Below are 19,599 nucleotides of genomic sequence, written 5' to 3' on the forward strand. Positions count from 1 at the left end.
GCCTGTGGATTGCGGGGCTACAACGGAAGGGGAAGAGAGGAGGGGAAGAAGGCTGCAAAGGTGGCCCAGTCTCTCCATCTCTGGTCTCTCTTGGGCTTGGGCTCTGGACAAGAGGAGAGCAAGGTAGCCCAAGGCAGTGGGGCCAACAGGCCCCTTCACTCTGGAGCTTTCCCTCTGGGTGCTGGGTGGCTGCCCGGGGGGCCACAGGGGCTCAGAGCTCCACCACTTCCTAGGCATAGGCAGTCTTACCCTGGTCCTTGGTTTTCTTGTCTATAAAACTAAAGCAGGAGGATTAGATGACCACTGGCGTCCCTTCTAGCTCGAACCCTGTGGCCTGGGCCTCTCCAGGGGCTCTGGGCTGAAGCACTGTCCTCATGGCAGAGAAATCTCTGCAGCCAGAGTCGAGGGTGATATCTGGAAAGGGCTTCAAAGGCTGTCCAGTCCATTTTAAAGATGAACAAACTAAGGCCCAAGGCTGCAGAGTGACCCGGCCTGTCTTCTCGGGCCTCGTGGCCGGCTCATCATCTTCCTAAGGAGATTCACGTTCAAATCTCGGCCCTGTCGCTCACTAACCGTGGCACTTCGGAAAAAAAACACTGCCCAGCCCTATGCCTCAATCTTCTTCTCTGGAAAATGGGGTTGATCATACCAAAGCAGCATGGAGCAGAGGACAGGGTGCCTTACATGGAAAAGACTTGTCTATGCTGACTGTGAGACCCTGCCGGTGCCTCAGATCTTCATTAGACGTGAGCGTTTTCACACCCAGAGTTCCTTTCACTGACGGAATTGTGAGTCCAGACCAAAACAACAGACGTGCCCTTACCGCCTAAGGGCTGTGAGGATCAAATGGGGGGGGGGGGTGCGCATAAAGGTGTTAGCCAATGGTAAAGCGTTACCCAATATTAGCTCTCATCATTAGCGCCAGGGGAGGGTCCATATGTTAATAGCTGATATTTACATAGCCGTTTAAAGTTTGCAAAGTCCTTTAGATCCATCACCTCACAACAGCTTGGGGGGGGGTAGGGGCTAGAGGTATTAGCACCCCCATTTTACAGACAGGGAAACTGAGGCCCATAGAGGTAACACAGGAGAAAGGGAGTATCAGAGAATGAGAAACCAGGTCTTCCTGATTCCAATCCAGCCCTCTGTCCCCTGTGTCACCCTGCTGTGTGGAGTGCTCCCCTCCTCCCCCTTCCCCACGGAAACGTGCTTCCTGCCTGAGCTGTCACTGGACCCGCCCCATGCAACTGACCTGTAGCTCCACTTCTGGGCGGGCTCGGCCGTGAAGTAGCCCAGGTCCCTGGGGAGACGGCGGTGGTAGTATCGAGGGACCGCCCGGACATTGGTCTTGGCTGACCAGAGCAGGCCCCAGAGAAGGAGCATCCCCCCGACGCCGCAGCAGAAGAAGCTGACCGACCTCAGCAGGGCACTGGGGGGTGCAGCCATGGGTGCTGGGGTGCCAGCTGGGGGGGGCTGCCTTCCCTGGCAGAGAAGCTTTCGTCCTGGGGCTCAGAGAGGGCCCCATGTCCCCATCGCTCCACCAGGCGAAGCAGAGTGTCCCGGTGACCAGGACCACCGCCCCGGTGATGGTCACTCCGTAACGGAAAGACGAGGCCACCCTTCGGTCACAGGTCTGAACAAAGAGAAAGAGAGAGAAGACAGACAACATGAAGGACAATGTGGCAGGGCTGCAGGGGCCCATGGGACCGGGTGAGACCCCAGGGACCATCGAGTCCAACACCCCCATCTTATAGATGAGGAAAACTGAGGTCTGGGGACATTAAGTGACTCACACAGGGTCACACAGGTGGAAGCAAGATTCGAACCTGGGTCCTCCGACTCCAGTGCCAATCAAAGACAAGACTGGATGACTGGAAATCACTCCCTCGCTCACCTCGTTCTAGGGGACATCGGGTAAGGTATCTGCCCTCCTTTGAGAACACACATGTATCGTGAAGACAGAATGAATGGGAAGCCACGCAGAAGAGTATAAAGCAGAGTGTAAATGCGCAGAAAGAAGGGAATAAATCGGATGGGCGATGATGGTGGGTGGGTCAGGGAGGGCAATTGTCCCAGGGCTCTCTGGGGCCACCAGGAGGCCTTGAAGGCCCTCTTTAGTGAGGCGCCGATTACAGACAGCCGGGACACTCGGGGCCCCTGCTTCCTTCGGGGAGCCCCATCCCCAGCCTCTGAGCTTGTACTGAATTGTCCTTTATATTGGCACTAAGGCGGGTGTCCCAGAATCCCTGAGCCGGTGGGTCTTCACAGAGGCCCTTCAGCCTCCTGGCCGCTCTGGACCTGGACGTGATCACCCCGCATTTTACCAATGAAGAAACTGGGGCTCCAAGAGGGAGCGGCCTGCCAATGAACATCTGGCAGCAGGATTCAAACCCACAACTCTCCCGACTGGAGAACTAGTCCACTTTATCACGCTGCCTCTTGTGGTTGAGCAGAAGCTCCCTGAGGGCAGGTAGGGCTCTGTTTTTGTCTTTGCATTCCCCAGAGCCTGGCACACAGTAAGTGCTTAATAAATGCTGGTTTATTGATAGAAGAGCAGTTGAATCAAGACAAAATATGGGGAAGGAATGGTCACAAATATCAACAGCTGGTATTGACTGACACAGGCCGCTAGGTGCACAGAGCACCTGGCCTGGAGTCAGGGAGACTTCCTATCTATACACTTCTTGGATGTGTGACCCTGGGCTTGCCTCAGTTTCCTCATCTGTAAAATGAACTGGAAAAGGAAGTGGCAAAACCACTCCAGTATCTTGGCTAAGAAAATCCCAAATAGGGTCCCCAAGAGTTAGACATAACTGAAAAATGACTACACAACTGACTGGTACACAGTAGGTGCTTAATAAATGCTCATTGATTGTAAAGCACTTAATCTATGCTGCCTCATTTGATCACCAAGAGAGGCAGCCTTAGTTCAGTGAAAAGAGTCTGGGACCTGGGTTCTAATATCAGTCCAAGGTAAGCCAGTAGCAGAACGAGCCTCGCCCCATCTTCGGACTTCATTTCTTCCATCTGTACAATGGGGTGAGGGTTTGGATTAAATGATCTCCAAGGTTGCTTCTACCTCTAAATCCTAGCTTTTGTCGCATGACTTCGCTTGGCCCAAGAGGAACCCTGTGTCTGGAGCTACGCTCCCCCTTGCCAAGTTCACCTACAGCGTCAGTGTCTTCTCCCCTCCCAGCTTCTGTGGGGGAGCTGAGTGGTGAGACCCTGACCCCGGGAGGCAGGGCCCTGGGCCTTGGACCTGCTCTGCTGGCACCACGCTGGGTGACCTTGGTGCCACCCTGCTTTCTGAAAGGTACCAGCTGCTTCCTCCAACCAGAATGTTAGCTCCCTGAGGGCAGAAATTGTTTCATTTTTGTCACTGAATCCCTTTTTACCTAGCTTGGCACGTAGTAGATACTGAAAAATGCATGCACATGCTCGAGCGCGCATACGCACACGCACACATACACGCACACGCACCACAATGGGATTAGATGAGAGGACATTTCCAGGTACGCGCCTACAGAATAGATATGTAAGACGTTAGTTACCTGGGCCGTCCAGCCCACGGCTCCTTAACCTTGCTGGTGTCCCTGACCCCCGTGGCGATAGTCTGAGGGAGCCTAGTGACCCTTGCTTGGAATAATGTTTTACGGAACTGAAGGAAATGCTAAATTTCTCTTAGCTTAGAGAGAAAAATAAGGTGATTTTTTTCCCCCATCCAAATTCAAGGACCCAGACTCCAAGGCCTTCCTGGCCTCGACAGCACAGACTGTTCATGTTGCCAGGGTCCAGCTGTTGACTTGGATCCCAGGTTAAGAACTGATCTGGTCCAAACCCCTTCTTTTACAGGTCAGAACTGAGGCCCAGAAAGGTTTAGGAACTTGGTTAAGGTTACACAGCCTGGGAGAAGCAGAGGCTCCTGATCCCTCTGAAGGCTGGCTTTGCTTTTGACTGGGAGATGCTGCCCCTCAGATTTCTCCCAGCTCTCCCTGCCCCTGACTCCCTCACTGCTTTGGGACTCCGTTTGGGACTTGGTTTTCCTTACTTGGCCAGGGATTCACCTACATTCTCTAGCACCGCCCCCTTCCCAGTAAGTTTTCAAACCCAGAGAAAACTCCAGAACTAAGGGAAAGGAAGAAAGCTCCCTCCTTGTAGGGCCCAAAAGAACATAAAACAAAATCTAATTTTCTACATGCAGCCCCTGAGGTTGTTGGGGCCTACCATGGGTGAAGAGACTGGCTCCCAGCTTCTTCCTCAAATTATCCCCTCTTTCTTTGCTTGAATCTCTCATCCAAACTGAGGACAGAAAGCCTCCCTGCCAATTCCCGCCCCCCAGACCCCAAATGTCACAGCCTCCAGGCCTGGAATGCAACAACAGTCTCAGGCAGAGGGCAGAACTCCACCCTGTTTGCCCCAGCCACACTCCCCATTTCCAAGGGAGCAGGCTGAAAGGCTCAGATCCCAGAATGCCGCCTGGCTGGGCCAGAGTCCCTGGGGGAGACGATGGGGCTTCTGGAATGCCTTTTAACAAAGTCCAAGAGGGGAAAAGTGATTAATAGTCAGCTAGTGCCCTGGCACGGGTGAGTCACGGGCAGCCCTTTTCCACATCCTCTCCCCAGAATGTGGCATTGTCCTGGGAGAAATGGAGAAAGTCCCTCCACGGGCCGGGACCCGAACACAATGTGTGGACGTGCCTGGCGGGGGAAGGGGAGCCCAGGCTGGAACACTGGGCATGCTGGGCCTCGGGCTGGAGGGTACCTCATCCCAACCGAGCTTCCCCCAGTACAGGGATCGGTAACTTGGAAGTGAGAGGGACCACTCCAAGGCCACCCAGGTAAGGAGCAGACCCAGGATTCAAAGGCTGGCACTTTGACTGCCACTTGCCTGCCCTTCCCACTCCCTACACTGCCCCTGGGCTCAGCCAAACATGAGCCCCCTCCACACTGGACACAGAACCAGAGGTTGGTGAGAAATAGCTCTATTTCCTAGAGATAATCTAGACAAGTGAAGAACAGACCAGACTCCCAGGGTGCCAGAGCTGGGAGGAACCTTAGAACACAGAAGGTGAGAGCCAGTGAAAACTCTGGACCAGAGAGTGCCAGAGCTAGGAGCAGCTTGGGAGCCCAAGGTCAGAACATGGAGGAGGACTCGAACCCTGGTCCTCGCTGCTCCCTTTGTAGCAAACCCTTCTGCTTCCTGGTGAGAACGGGCTGTCACAGGGGATGGTGAGCTCCTCACTGGCCAAGCCCAAACAGAAGCAGGTCAAGAGTTCTAGATGGGCCTGCCGTCCTGGGGCAGCAGGGGGACAGGCCGTCCTCGCGGATCTCAGCCAGCTGACACAGGCCACCACCAACCCGGGTCCCATACACGGCCACTGAGCTCAGAGAAACCAACCCATTCCCATCTATCACCAAGGCTTCATCAGGCACTGGGAAAGAGGTCTGGCCTGGGAGCCGGAACACCTGGCTTCAGTTCTCTATAGGCTATGTGACCCGGGGAAAGTCAGGGCATTTCTCTGAGCTAGTTTCCCACTCTGTAAAATGGGAATGATAGCTTTTTTTACCCCTGACCTTCCTGGGTTTTTGTGAGGAGCCAATGGGAGCACATACAATAAGGGGTCTATTAATGACAGCACGATGTGGGTGTGAGCTGCGCTTAGCCTCATCATCACACAGAAGAGGGAGAAGACAGGGTCCCTGCCCTTTCAGAGCAACCCCTCTAATTGGGGGAGGACCCCCCCCCAACAGAAATGGTCTGGAATGCTGAGATTCAGGACAGGTAGACAGAGGCACCATCGCTGGGGCTGAGGATAGTGCTTAACGTCACCTGGGGACAAAAAGAAGAAAAAGTCTCTCGGAGCTGGGGGAAGCCTCAGTACGATCTCATCTAACCCTTTCATTTTACAGACAGAAACTGAGACTCAGGTAGGTGCCATGACTTCCCCAAGGTCACCAAGGGGCAGAGCTGGGATGCAAAGCCATGACCTTTGACTCACAGTCTTTCAGTGAAGGGCACCGCCTAGGTAGGAGGCCCACACCTCCATCCACTGAGGCAGCTGAACAGATGGGCCTGCCTAGGCATCAGGGCAGCAGTGGAGAGATTTGAGCTTAGAGGAACGTGTTTAAGGGACAGTGAGGCAGTCAGTGTGGCTGAACTGGAGAGTGTGGGGGGTGGGGCAAAACTTGAGAAAGACTGGAAAAGTAGGAAGGGCCTTAAGTGCCAACCAGGAGAACGTTGATGTTTGATCTCAGAAGTGAGTAAAGAACATTGGGTGTTTGACAGAAGGGGGAGGGGAGTTGGGAAGGGGGGGAGGGGAGGGAGGGAGAGAGGAGGGAGGGAGACAGACAGAGACAGAGAAAGAGAGGAAGGAGAGGGACAGAGGGAGAGGGTGGGCAAAGAGAGAGAGAGAGAGAGAGAGAGAGAGAGAGAGAGAGAGAGAGAGTGTGTGTGTGTGTGTGTGTGTGTGTGTGTGTTGTGGGTGATGGGAGAAGGGCTCACCCCTCCTTTAGGAAGATCACCATTGGCCACTGGGAGGAAGACTGGAGGGAGGAGAGACTTGAGGGAGGGAGGGAAGTATAAAGACAGCTATTTCAGCAGTCCAGGTGAGAGGGGCTCAGAGCTTGGCCCCAGGTGCCATGCTGAGAGAATCGAAGGGCTACCCCCAATCATAATGTAGCTGTGCCCTTGGTGAAGGTCTAGCCGAGGACACCGAGAAGGAGCCATCAGATGGGTAGGAGAAGAACCAGGAGAGAAGAGGGTGGAGAAGACCTGGAAAAAAGAGAACGTAAAGAAGAGGGGAATCAAGAGTGCTACAGGCTGCAGAGAGGTCAGGAAGGGGGAATACGGAGAAAAGGCCACTGAGTTTGGGTCACTTGGGAGACAGCAGTTTGGGGGGAATGATGAGCTCAAAAGCCAGACTAGGGGGCTTTAATCAAATGAAAGGTGAGAAAGTGGGAGCCCTCTTGACTCCTGGTTCCTAGTCCAATGCTCTTTCCTCTGTACTAAAGCTCTGCTCCCTCCCCAGTACCTTTTGGTCTGAGGCTCTCAATCCGACGGCCTTAGTGGCAGGTGAGGCCAGTGAGAACAGAGTGGGTGAAGGTCACCAGGACTCTGCCCCACCACTCTCCTCCCCTATGATCCTCAGAACTCTCCTTTCTCACCTGGCTCCCCTGCTAGGCTCCCCACACCCTGCTACCTCTCTGCCCCAATGCCAGCTTTCACCCCCAACTCCAGACAGGACTCTGGGACATGGCTCACTCCCACCCCACCCCAGCGGCTTCCGTTGTCATATTGTCCTTCCCCTCCCCACTTATCTCCCTCCAAAGCCCCCCAAACTTCCCTTTGCCCCAGGTAAGAGGACTCCTAAGGACAGTTCTGCATGGGGACATGGGGATTTAGAAACAGGCAAACTTTCCCCTCTTTGCCCTTTCCCGTCAGCCCCAGGTCCATCAGAAATCCAGCTCAGACTGGAGAAGGGGAGGATGGCTATGGGGGGTGGGGCTGGGGGTGGGGGTGAAGGGCTGTTTTGTTCATTTGTCATGTGAAAAGAAAGTAAAGGATGTTTTGAAGCAGAAACTAACAAACAGGGAAACTTTGTTACTACTTGATTTCATTATATTTACATTTATATTAAAAAACTTCGTAATAGAAGTGCCTGACTCATATGTTTTGATGTTTGTTGTAAAAGTTGTTAAGATAAGTGTACAAAATAGACATTTATTTTTTAAAAAAAGAGACTTGGAATGTGAATCTCTCTCCCCAACTACACCAAATTCCTTAATGGCAGGAAAGAGCCGTGGCTCTGGATTCAGAAGACTTGGGTTCTAATTCTACCATCAGCACTTACTACCTGGGTAAGTCCCTTAACTCTTTGGGTTGAAGGGCCTTGGCCGAGTCACTGAACTTCCCTGGGCCTGTTTCCTCCTCTGAAGAGGGGGGCCTCTTGGGTCTCTTCAGGTCCCTGGGGTCTCTCAAGTTGGTGTCCCGAGGTTACACAGCTTCATCCCTAACAATAATTCACCCTTCTTTAGTTTGTTGAAGCTTATAAATTTCTCTTCTCACAATGTCTCTGGGAGGCAGGCAAGGTGAGGATCCTTATTCTCATCTGACATGTAGAGGAAACTGAGGCCAGTGACTCAGGCACTAACTCTAGTGCTGGAAGAGACCTCAGAGGTCACCTGGGCCAGCTGCCTTGTTTTACAGAGAAAGAAACTGAGGCCCAGAGAAATTCAGCAACTTGCCCAGGGTCACACAGTTAGGGTCCGAGGTGGGATTTGAACCCAGGCCTGTGGACATTCCGCCATGCCGTCCCTCCCCTCTGATCTATGATTCTATAAAACTGTCAACGTTTTTGGATTCAAAGAGCCACGAGGCCCTTCCTCTATAGCAGGCTGCCTGGGGAGAGGGGGTGTCCCTCTGGGAATGAACAAATCACCCCCAGGGGCCCGGTTCCAAGCCTTCTTTTTTTCCCCATCTTGTTTCTCTGCCCCCTTACCTGAGCCATGCTGGCTTTTAAAGAGAGACAGGGTTGCAGGAAGGATTCAAGAGCATGGGGCTGGGGGGAGGGGGGGTGCGCAGCTAGGTGGCAAAGTGAGTAGAGCACCGGCCCTGGAGTCAGGAGGACCTGAGTTCAAATCCGGTCTCAGACACTTGACACACTTAACTAGCTGTGTGACCTTGGGCAACTCACTTAACCCCAATGGCCCTGCCTTCCCCCCTCCAAAAAAAAAAAAGAGCATAGTGGAATTTATACTTATCAAGGAACCAACCATGGCCAGTCCAGGCAGGCCGGGCTGGGGCACGAGTTTAAAGAAGCCGCAGGACCACAATCACATCTCCATCAGAGGCACCCGAAGAGAACGATGCTCAGGCTGGACCAGATGCCTGTAACAGGAACCAAGCGTTTCGGGGCTGCATTCTGGGACTGCCTGGTTCCCCCCATTCATCACCCATCTCACCTACCCCCAGAGGAGAATCTAGGTCCCTGGGAGCCCTCTATCCCAGTTTTAAAGGGGGCTTTCAGATGGTGTGTGGCCAGCCACAGCCTCCACCTTCCTCCAACTCCCCTTTCCAGCTCTCACACTCAGGGTTGGAACACAAGAGGTCAACACTGGGAAGCATGTTAGAACTGGGGTGGGGGGGGGTTAAAGCTGGAAGCTACAATAGAACCCAGAACTTCACAGTTGCAAAAGCCTTTGGAATGCAGATCACAGCTGGGAAGAAGATTTATAAAGGAACAGAAAGATTACAAAGCAGGTCACAGATTACCTCAACTGATCGCGGAATGTCAGAGCCGAGGGCGAGGCTAGTCACAGGGACACAGATTTAGGTCTGGAAAGGACCTCAGACTTGGGATTTGAACCCAGGACTTCTGACGCCGCAGCCTGTAAGCGTCTCATTGCACCAGGCTGTCTCCTTTAACAGAGAGCAGTTGAGGCGAGAGGAAGGAAAGCGTCTTAGACATTTAGAGCGGAGACGGTGAGTTCTTACAACGCAGAGGGGAGGTGTCTTAGAACCTGGAGAATCAGCTCTGAGAAGGAAGGAGCTTTTAGAACCTAGAGAGTTAGAGCCGGAGGGAGATGGACGAGGAAGGAGAGTCACAGAACCTAGGGTTCAAAGGGGCGGTGTATTAGAACACGGATGAAGAGGACCTAAAGCTGGCAGGAACCTTAATGATCAGTAGTCCAACCTGTCTCTGTGGCATACATCTCTTCTCCGCCCTACCTCCGCCCCATTTTACAGAAGAGGAAACAGAGGCACGAAGGGGAGGCTGCTGGCACTCTCTCCCTTCGGACACAGGACAGAGGGGGAGGCTCGAGAACGAGCGCGGGATCCCGGGCCAGCCAAAGGCAGGCTCGGCGCCCGGAGCTGAGAGGAGGAGGCGGGGGTGGGTGTGGGGGGTCCCCGGGGCGCTGCCCAGCCCAACCCAGCCTCGCCCAAGCTGCAGCTGCTACTATTGATGACCAAGAGCAGCCAGCGGGATTCTTGGCCGAGACGTGCCAGTCCTGCGCTGGGTCTGCAGGGCTGTGCTCGGGTCACCAAGCCGCCACCCTGCGGCGTCCGTGGCCCCCCACCTGCCCTCCCCCCCCACACACACACACAGAGGACCTGACCTTTAGGAGCCTGGATCCAAGTCCGTCCGTCCGTCCGTCCGTCCGCCGAACTCTCTGTGGGTGGGTGGCTTCCTGAGCCCGAGGCAAAGCCTGTCCACCCGTCGGTCCCTCAGCTTCTAGCCAGTGTCGGCGGTCAGCCAGAGCTCCCGAGGGCGGAGTGGGGCGGGGCAGGGGCCGGGGCCGGGGCTGGGCGGGGGCCGAGCCAGCTTCTTAAAGGAGCAACTAAGGTTGACCCGAGCCCTGAGAGCGGCTCGGGCGGGGCGGGGGCCCAGGCATGATTCACCGCCCCACCCCTTCTTTCTCCCCCCCACCCCACGCACGCACACATGCACACACACGCCCCCACACACGCACCTCAGTCTGGGGCACGTGCCCAGTGATGGCCCTGAGCCCGCCCCGGAGCTGCTCTGGAGAGCCCAGTTGGCTCATTAGCTCGAGGGCATGGGGCCAGCCCACTCCTGTCCCCTCCATCAGCTAAGACCACCGCGGCCGAAAAATACCTTGGGGCCGGTGGGATCCGGGGACTCCTCCTTCCTTTCACCCGGCTCCAGGTTCCAGAGCCGGGAGGAGCGGACCTGGGATCCCCAGAGATCACCAATTCCATCCAGGACTGGCTCAGTCCGATCCAAGCCAAGCCCTATTTATTAATCCATCGGTCAGTCAACAAGCACATACAAAGTGTTCCCTCAGTGCTAGGTTGTTGTGCTAGGCGCTGGGCACGCAGGAACTGAAGTGAAGCAGCTTCCGCCCCGAAAGGAGCTCTAGCTCCGGGAGTCCCTTGTCAGGCACTCTGCCTCAGTTTCCTCACCTGTAACATAGGGATCGTGGGGAAGGGACTAAATTTCGCGCGCCTCCCACGTGCCAGACGCTGTATATTTTCTCCTTTTACTCGCACAACAACCTTTCGAGGTAGGTACTATTATTAGCTGAGGGGAACAGAGGTTAAGTGACTTGCCCAGGGTCGCACAGCCGTAGTAAGTGTCTGAGGTCGAATTGAGACTCGGGGCTTCCTGACTTCAGGCATAGTGCTGCATCCCCCCAGTCACCAGCTGGCTCCCATTTCTGCGGCACGTTACCGAGCGTTTATCCCCAAGGACGAACGCTTGCCCCGGCTGCACCCCCACCCCTTGGCATTTCCAGCTCCCTTCTGGCCTCAGCACCTGACTCCTCCTGGAGGGGGACCAGCCCTGGTCCCTCCGGTGGCTGATGGCCTCCTTTCTCTGTTAGAAATTACTTTAAATGTGTTCTGTATTTGCCTCTCTACATACATAATGTCTCCTCCGGATGCCTCCCGCCTTCCACCCGGAGAAGCTAAGCTCCTTGCAGGCAGGGATTATCTCCTCTTTTGTCTTCGGATTCCCAGTGCCTGGCACCTAGTAGGTGCTTAATCAGTGCTGTGGGTGGAAGTATTCTCTCCATTTTACAGACGAGGAAACTGAGGACGAGATGAAGAAAGTATTTGGTGTAGAGGAAATGGGAGCTGGTATGAATGATCACAGGCTTGGGAGCTCAGAATGAAAAACCATCAGATCCCCTCGAGGTCATCCAGCCCAGCTTTATCTAACAGATGAGGAAGCAGGTCCAGAGATGGGAAGTAGCCCTACAGGTCACACAGCTCTGCACTCCACGTTCTCACTGCTTGCTCAGGGCTCTGCCCCCTGTACTGGGTGCACTGCCTGGTTGACCCGAGTGACTGGCCTTCACACAGAGTACAATCGGGAGTGTTTGGCTTCCTCCTTCTGGATTGAGATGGCATCATTACAGCAAACTTCTCCCCAGCCTTGGTTTTTCCATCCTTCAAATGGGAACACAAAGGGCATTTTATTCGGAGAATTAGCCAGATGGGGCTATTAAGTTTCTTAGAAATGCAGGTGAACATGGGAAGCAAAGCATTACCAAAGGGGCATGGGGGGAGTCCCAGGAACATCATGGCTCACTTCCTCCAGGACAAGCTCATGGAGATTGATTCTGCCAGGATACTCCCCATCTCCCCAATACCCTCAGTTGCCTGGAACATTAGGCAGGCTCCACCATCTCCCCTCCCGCACTGCCCTTCAGTTTCCTTCTGTGTATTGTCTCCCCCCCCCCCGCCCCCTTTTAGATTGTAAGCTATTGGAGGACAGGGACTGTCTTTTTCTCATTTGTATCCTCAGCACAGCAACTGGCACCTAGTAGGTGCTTCATAAATGTTTATTGACTATTGTTTGAGAGGATCTGCCTTGGAGCTGCAGCCCATCCTAGCTCCCTGAACTGCTCAAGGTCGTGGAGGCCAGAGTGGGAATGGTCTCTGGGTGCCCCTGCCTTATGTAAGCTTGCTTTTCTACCCCACCCCCAACATAGTATAATATGAAGGTGATCTGAGATAAGGAAAAGATGCTGACAGACAGCAAAGTGGTGGGAAGCACATCGGATTGAGAGAGTGTGAGGCGTTGGGTTCAAATTTTACCTCTTTTACCCACTATCTCTGTGACCCTGGGCAAGTCACTTCACCCTGTTTGCCTCAGTTTCCTCATCTGCCAACTGAGCTGGAGCAAACCACTGTGGTAGCTTTGCCAAGAAAACCCCAAATGGTTTTCTATTACAACAAGCTGCCTCAGCAAGTGTGAGCTCACCTTCCCTTTCTGTAAAATGGTGGGATTATGCTAAAAGACCTCCAAGGGATCTTGAGGCAGGAGGCATGCGGAGATCATTAAGAACTTGAAATTGAGCCGGGCAGATAAGACTAGATACCAAAAAGCTGATTCAGCCCAAGCGGAATGTGGTCAAGGTCTCTAAGACCAAGAATGCAGAGACATCATAGGTGGTGGGGGACATGGCTGCTCCTAGCTGGAGGCTGAGCAGGGATGCACCAACTAGCTCACCGTCAGGGAAGATGGTGGACCACTGGGCAATACTGCTCTGCCTTCTGGCCCTCTGGCTAATGTCATCTGCCTAGCTGCTTCACCAAGAAAGGAATCCCAGGTCTTCCCATCTGCCTTGCAGTGAAGCCTCTTAGAAGGGAGGGTTCCTTGAATTTAAAATGTACACTCCTTGAGAACAGGCTCTTTTACTCTTTGTATCCTCAGCACCGAGCATAAAACGTTACACATAGTAAGCGCTTAATAAATGCTTTTCCATTCCAATCCACTGGAGTGCAAAGGAGAGGGAGGAAATCTGTTTGGGAGGGAAGAATGGGAGGCTTGGGAAGGCTTCATGGAGGAGGTGGCATGGAGCGGGCCTTGAAAGATAGGATTTCTTCAAAACATTTTAAAAAAATTTTAATTTAAATAAATTGTATTTAAATATATTATTTAATTAATTTAATTTTAATTTAAATACCAAACAAAAGGAGGAAATCCATATGGATAGTAGAACAGGACAAAAGCACATAAAAAAGTACATGAAACCACAGGTTTCTATTATCTATTTTCTTTTATCTAATGCTTACTTTTCTTTTTTAAAATCTATGATGAATTCAACATGTAACTTTCAAAGCTGTCCCACTTGTTTCCTTCTGAAATTTCTTCTGTTCTCTTCTGTACAGTTTTTTTTAAATGCTTCAACAACCATCTTTTCTTTCCTTTGTTTTTCTTTCTCCTTTTTGGGGAGCACCCCTGTCCCTACCACTTCCTTCCATTCTCCCTCCTGCTCTTCCCCGCTGAAAAACCTTTACAACAAAGATGTATAGCCAAGCAATACAAATGATCACACTGGCCGTGTCCAACAGTGGCCTATTCTGCACCTTGAGTCCATCACTTCTGTGTCAAGAAGTGTGGGTGGCATCTGTCATCAGCATCACACCATCCTGTTTGGTCATTGCACTAATCAGAATTCTAAAGTTTTTCAAAATCGTTTATCTTTACAGGTTGTTCTTTGTAACTGTTCTGGTTCTGCTCATTTCACTTTGCATCAGTTTACACAAGTCTTCCCAGGTTTCTCTGAAACCATCACCTTTATCATTTGCTATAGAAAAATAATATCCTGTTACTTTCATATACTATAATCTGCTTAGTTATTCCCTATATGACAGGCACTTCCTTAATTTCTAGCCTTTGCAATGACAAAAAAAAAAACCCCTGCTATAAACATTCTTGTACATATGAGTCCTTTCCATCTTTCTTTGATCTCTTTGGGGCATAGGTCAAATAGTGGTTTCAATAGGTCAAAGATATGCATGGTTTAATAACTTTTATAGCATAGTTCTAAATTGCTTTCCATAATGGCTAAATCAATTCACAGCTCCACCAACAATGTATCAGTGTGCCTAGCCTCCCACAGCCCTTCTAGCAATTGTTATTTTCCGTGTGTGTGTGTGTGTGTGTGTGTGTGTGTGTGTGTGTGTGTGTGTGAAATTTGCCAGGATAATGGGTGTGAGGTGGAATCTCACAGTTGCTTTAATTTACATTTCTCTTCTTAGCAGTGATTTAGAGCATTTCATATGATTTTTTTTCATAGCTATGATTTCTTCCTTTCAAAACTTCATGTTTATACCCTTTCACTATTTTCCAGCTGAAGAATTCTTTTTGTTCTTATACATTTTAATCAGTTTCTCATTGAGAAACTTGCTGCACAGATTTTTCCCCCAGTTAACTATTTCAAAACGTAAGATTTCAATAGGCGGAGACAAAGAAGGGGGAGAGTATTCCTCTCATAGGGACTAGCGTATTCAAAGCCACAGAGGCAACATCTAGACTATTTGGCCAATGTTTCGTTGTGGCTACCTACAGAACAGAGGGCTGGACTGATGTAGACGAACTCCAAGGAATCATTCTTTCCTCCGGTGAGAAGAAACTTTTGCAAATGCACGCAGCCCAATCCCCAGGTTGTTCGGCTGTGTTTAGATATTTACATATATGTTAATTTTGCTCTTCATCTCGACCGATGTCACCCCAGAAAAGACCAGTGAGACTGGATGAAAAAACAGGCTAGCCACACCTCTGGGGACTTTAAATACTGTATTAATTTTAGCATCTGGAGTTTCATTTTGGATGTTGGAAGAATCCAGGTTTGGGAGCATTTTGTGGCGGCAGTCCCCTTTACATTACCCAGAGGGCAGACAGTGGGAATGGGGAGGAGGGATAAATTTTCTCTCCTCTCCCCACCCGTATCAACCAGGTCACAAAGAGAATCAGGAACACAAGGGAGGAGGCAGCTTCCAGTCAGCAAATAAGCATTCATTATGCACCTACTGTATGCTAGGCCACTGTGCTAAGCACTGGGGACACAAAAAGAGGCAAAACATAGTCCCTGCCCTTGAGGAGCTTACAATCTAATGGGGGAGAAAGCATACAATGATCTACAAACAAACTACAACAGGGTAAGGTGGAGATAATTAACAGAGGGAAAGTGCTAGAATTAAGGAGGATTGTGAAAGGCTTCCTACAGAAGGTGTGATTTTAGCTAGGACTCGAAAGAAGCCGGGGAATCCAAGAGACGGAGATGAGGAGGACGAGCATTCCAGGGATGGGGGACAGCCAGTGAAAACGATAGTGTCTAGTGCTAGGAATATTCCTGGATTGGAGAATAAGTGAAGCAGTGTAAGGTCTAAGAAGATGGGACAGGTGAGGGGAGGGGGAGGTTATGAAGGGCTTTGAATATCAGAAGATTTTGTTTTTGTTCTTAAGGATAAGGGAAGCCACTGGAGCTTATTGAGTAGGAAAATGTCCTGGAAAAGTATGTGAGTGGGGAGGTGACAAGGTGAGAGATGCTACACCCCAGCGTGAGGATTCTACAAAGAGAGATGGAATTTCAAGGCTTTGGGGACTGGGCTTCGTGAGTCACCTTCGCCACATGTGGCCAGCAGCCTCTCGGCCTATGTTCTCCAATTTTAAGCCCAGTCTTCCTGAGGATACTATAAGTGATTATGGAGGAGGGTGCCTCAGGCTTTTGTGAGACAGTTTTCACCAATTGTATTTACTACAACTGGGGGCCGATTAGTACGAATAATGAACCCTGTAAAATCCCATTATTTGAATTTGAACTGCATATTTCCTTTGGACTAGAATCAATGGTCATATTTTACATAAGTATACCTTCTTAGTAAAGATGCTTTTAATCAGAGTAGCTCTCAAGCCCCCACCAGTGTACCTTCCCTTAATAGCCAGTAGCAAAACAAATTACTTGGATGGTATAGTGAAAACAGCTAATAAAAACATTTCCCCCCAAAACCTAGGTCACACTCTCCCACCTATGTGCATGCATATACATGGAAGGGGAAGTAAAGTTGGCTCTGTGTGGCCTTAGAGAGTAGAACCAGGAACAATGGGTGGAAATTGCCAGGAGATAGATTTAGGCTCGATGTCAGGGAGGATTTCTTCACAATAAGAGGGGTCCCACGGTGGGATGACTGCCTTGGCAACTCATAACAACAGCTTCCATTTCTGGGACACTTCAAAGTCTCCCAAGCACTTTCCTTGGGAGGACCCTGGGAGGGAGGCAATGCCAGTGTCTTTATCTTTTATTTCACGAAGAAGGAAATGGAGGCTCCAAGGAGGGAGGACTCGCCCCAAGTCCAATGGAGCTGGGGTTTGAACCCGGGTTTCTTCACTCCAAGTCTAGCATATTTCCTGCTTTCTCACACTGAGTCTGTGCTTCCTTGTTTCTGGACAAATTCAATCAGAAGCTGAGTAATCATTTATTAGGAAGTGGTAATGAGGGGGTTTCTGCTCAGGTACAGTTTGTACTAGGTGTTCTCCGGGATCCCTCCACACTGGAACTTCTGTAAATACTCCCGTCTTATCTGTATTTTGCCATGTCTATATAGTAGTAGTAATAGCTCGCAGTTCTATAATGCTTTAAGGTTCACAAAGAAGTTTACAAATGTTACCTTACTTCATCCTTAACAATAAGCCTTAGAAGCAGGTGCTGTTTTTATCCTAATTTTACAGTTGAGGAAACTGAGGCAGAGGTTAAGTGACTTGCCCAGGGTCACACAGTTAGTGAGTGTCTTAGACTGGATTTAAATTCAGGTCTTCCTAATTCCAGGTCCAGCACTCTATCTACTAGCTACCTCAATGAGTCTGAATTTCATTGTTGTTGGCGTTTGTCCTTCATTCTGGAAGAGGACCAATGACGCCAGGAGGGTGAAATCTTGACTTGCAAATGAACTGGATTTAAGTGAGGCAGGATTGTGCAAAGTCATCAGCCTCACTCTCTCCTGCAGGGAGTCCAGTGACACGATATAGATCAAGAAAACTGGAGATGACTCCAGCCGCAGTGGGAGACCTTGGCCTTTCCAAGCTGAGGTCTTTCCTGGGTCTCAGTTGGTCTGAGGCAACACCCATTCAGTGATTTAGGGCTAAGTAAGAAATCAGGCAAAAGATGGCCTAGTTTGAGTACTCAAAGAGAAATAGAAAATCAAACCAGGAGGGGAAGACCCTGAGGAGTGTATGTTATAGAACTTCTGAATGCTGTATGGCAGAATGCAGAGTGCTAAACACGGAGCCAGCAAGACCTGAGTTCCTCTCCTGCCTATGAAATTGTTCAATTAGGAGAAAGCCACTTAATCTTTCTGAGCCTCAGCTTCCTCTTCTGTAAAATGAGAATATCAATGCTTACATATTAAAATGCTTGTATATTATATATAATATATTAATTAATGTAGTAATATATATTATATAAATACATATTCAAATGCTTATATAATATATAATGCATTAATTAATGTAATAATATAATATAATATATAAATACATATTAAAATGCTTATATAATGCTTATATGATATGTTAATTAATATATAATATATTATATAATATATTAAAATGCTCTCTCTCTTTTGTTAACATGAAGTCCCCAGAAGAATATCACAGGACCACCCCAAATCATAGATTTAGAGCTGGAAGGGACCTTTGTTATGCAGTCCAACCCGTCCTTTTTACAGAGAGGGAAATGGAGGCCCAGAACCACATAGATAGTAAGTGATTGAGCTGGGATTTGAATTGAGCTCCTCCTCTTGCACACTCAGCACACTTACCACTGCACCACACTGTCAGGCAGAGGGTGAGCATCCCAGTGGAAGGCGCTGGAGAACAATACATCAGTTACTCCCACTCAGAAGCCTAACAAATTTTCCAGATGTTTGCAAACCCTAGTCCCAAAGAGCTCTTGGTCCCCCAGAGGAAAGAGGGTGGCTGCCGTCAGGCTCTCAGGGTCCCAGGACTTTGTAGGCTCAGCCTGGGATTCCTGAAATTCTGCGATGGCCAGACAGGCTATTCAGGGGAGAGACCAGAAGTGGTTCCCTTTTGCCACAGTCAGTCAGTCCCTGTTTCTAAAACGGGAAGCCTGGAAAGAAAGCTTTAATAAAATCCAAGGCCACCACTTCCTCCGAAGTCCTTAGCATCCCCTGGGGCCTCTTCTGCACTATTCTGGGACTGCTCGGGTCCTGTGTCATTGGCAGTCCCCAGGGGCTGGGGGCAGGGACAGCAGAAGGGGCACCAGGCAGGAGAAATCGGCTGTCAGGAGGAAATCTCGTCTGATGGGAGAAACAAAAGAAAGTCTTAAGATCTGACTTTGGTGGCGCCCCTCTCCCCTGGAGTGACCTTGGAAGAGGTTGGGCAGAGACGCAAAGAATCAAGGATTCCTGGAAAAATCAGTCACTCTGTCTGCCTCCAGCATTTCTGAGAAAAATAAAGGGCAGCCATGGAAGCTGAGAGGAGCCACAGGAATCCGAGGAGGTGGCAGGAGGCAGTGGCAAGGGAAAGAGAGGAAGCCCCCCCCTCCTGCTGCTGCCACCACTCATTGGCTGTGTGACTTTGGGCAAGTGTCTTTACTTTTCTGGGCCCCACAGAATGGGGTTTGGGAAAGTCACCTCCCCTCAGCCTTGTCTACAAAATGAGATAATAATCCTTGCCCATCCTCGATCCCAGGGAGGTTGTAAGGATCAGATGAAATGATGGGTATTGAAAGGGCTTAGAGGTCTGTAAAAGGTTGTGCAGATGTGTGTGTGTGTGTGTGTGTGTGTGTTGGGGGGGAGGTGAGTAGTGTTATCATTACTCTAGGACCTCAGAGACCTCCTCACATCTGTCAGATTGGCCACCGTGATAGAAAAGGAACACAGCAACTGTTGGAGGGGCATGGAAAAATAGGGATACTAGTGCATTGTTGGTGGAGTTGTGAACTGATCCAACCATGAAAGGCAATAATCCTTTGACCCAGCAATACCCCTGTATCTCAAAGAGATCAAGGAAAAGGGAAAAGGGCCTATTTGTACAAAGATATTTATAGCAGCTTTTTTGTGGTGCCAAAGAATTGGAAAAGAATTGGAAATTTAGGGGATGCTTATCCATTGGGGAGTGGCTGAACAAGCTGTAGTGTGTTGTGCTGGAATACTATTGTGCTGTAAGAAATAAGGAGGGGCAGAGTTTCAGAAAAGCCCGCGTAGACCTATATGAATTGATGCAGATCAAAGTGAGCAGAACCAGGAGGTCATTGTACACAGTCACAGCAGCATTGCGATGACCAGCTGTGAATGACTTAGCAGCTCTGATCAATACAGTGATCTGAG

General features: G+C 50.3%; 1 protein-coding gene across 1 annotated transcript; it reads right to left on the reverse strand.

Annotated features, from left to right (window-relative positions):
- Nucleotides 1-292: 292 nt before the first annotated feature.
- Nucleotides 293-10,143, reverse strand: TMEM61 (transmembrane protein 61). Its single transcript, XM_036754335.1, is given in 5 exon segments — nt 293-389; nt 1,253-1,470; nt 1,472-1,633; nt 8,772-8,886; nt 10,116-10,143. Coding segments are annotated over 4 exon segments (480 nt in total). The 5' UTR covers nt 8,775-8,886; nt 10,116-10,143.
- Nucleotides 10,144-19,599: the final 9,456 nt, after the last annotated feature.

This window comes from Trichosurus vulpecula, chromosome 4 (genome assembly GCF_011100635.1).
Source record: "Trichosurus vulpecula isolate mTriVul1 chromosome 4, mTriVul1.pri, whole genome shotgun sequence".
NCBI lineage: Eukaryota > Metazoa > Chordata > Mammalia > Diprotodontia > Phalangeridae > Trichosurus > Trichosurus vulpecula.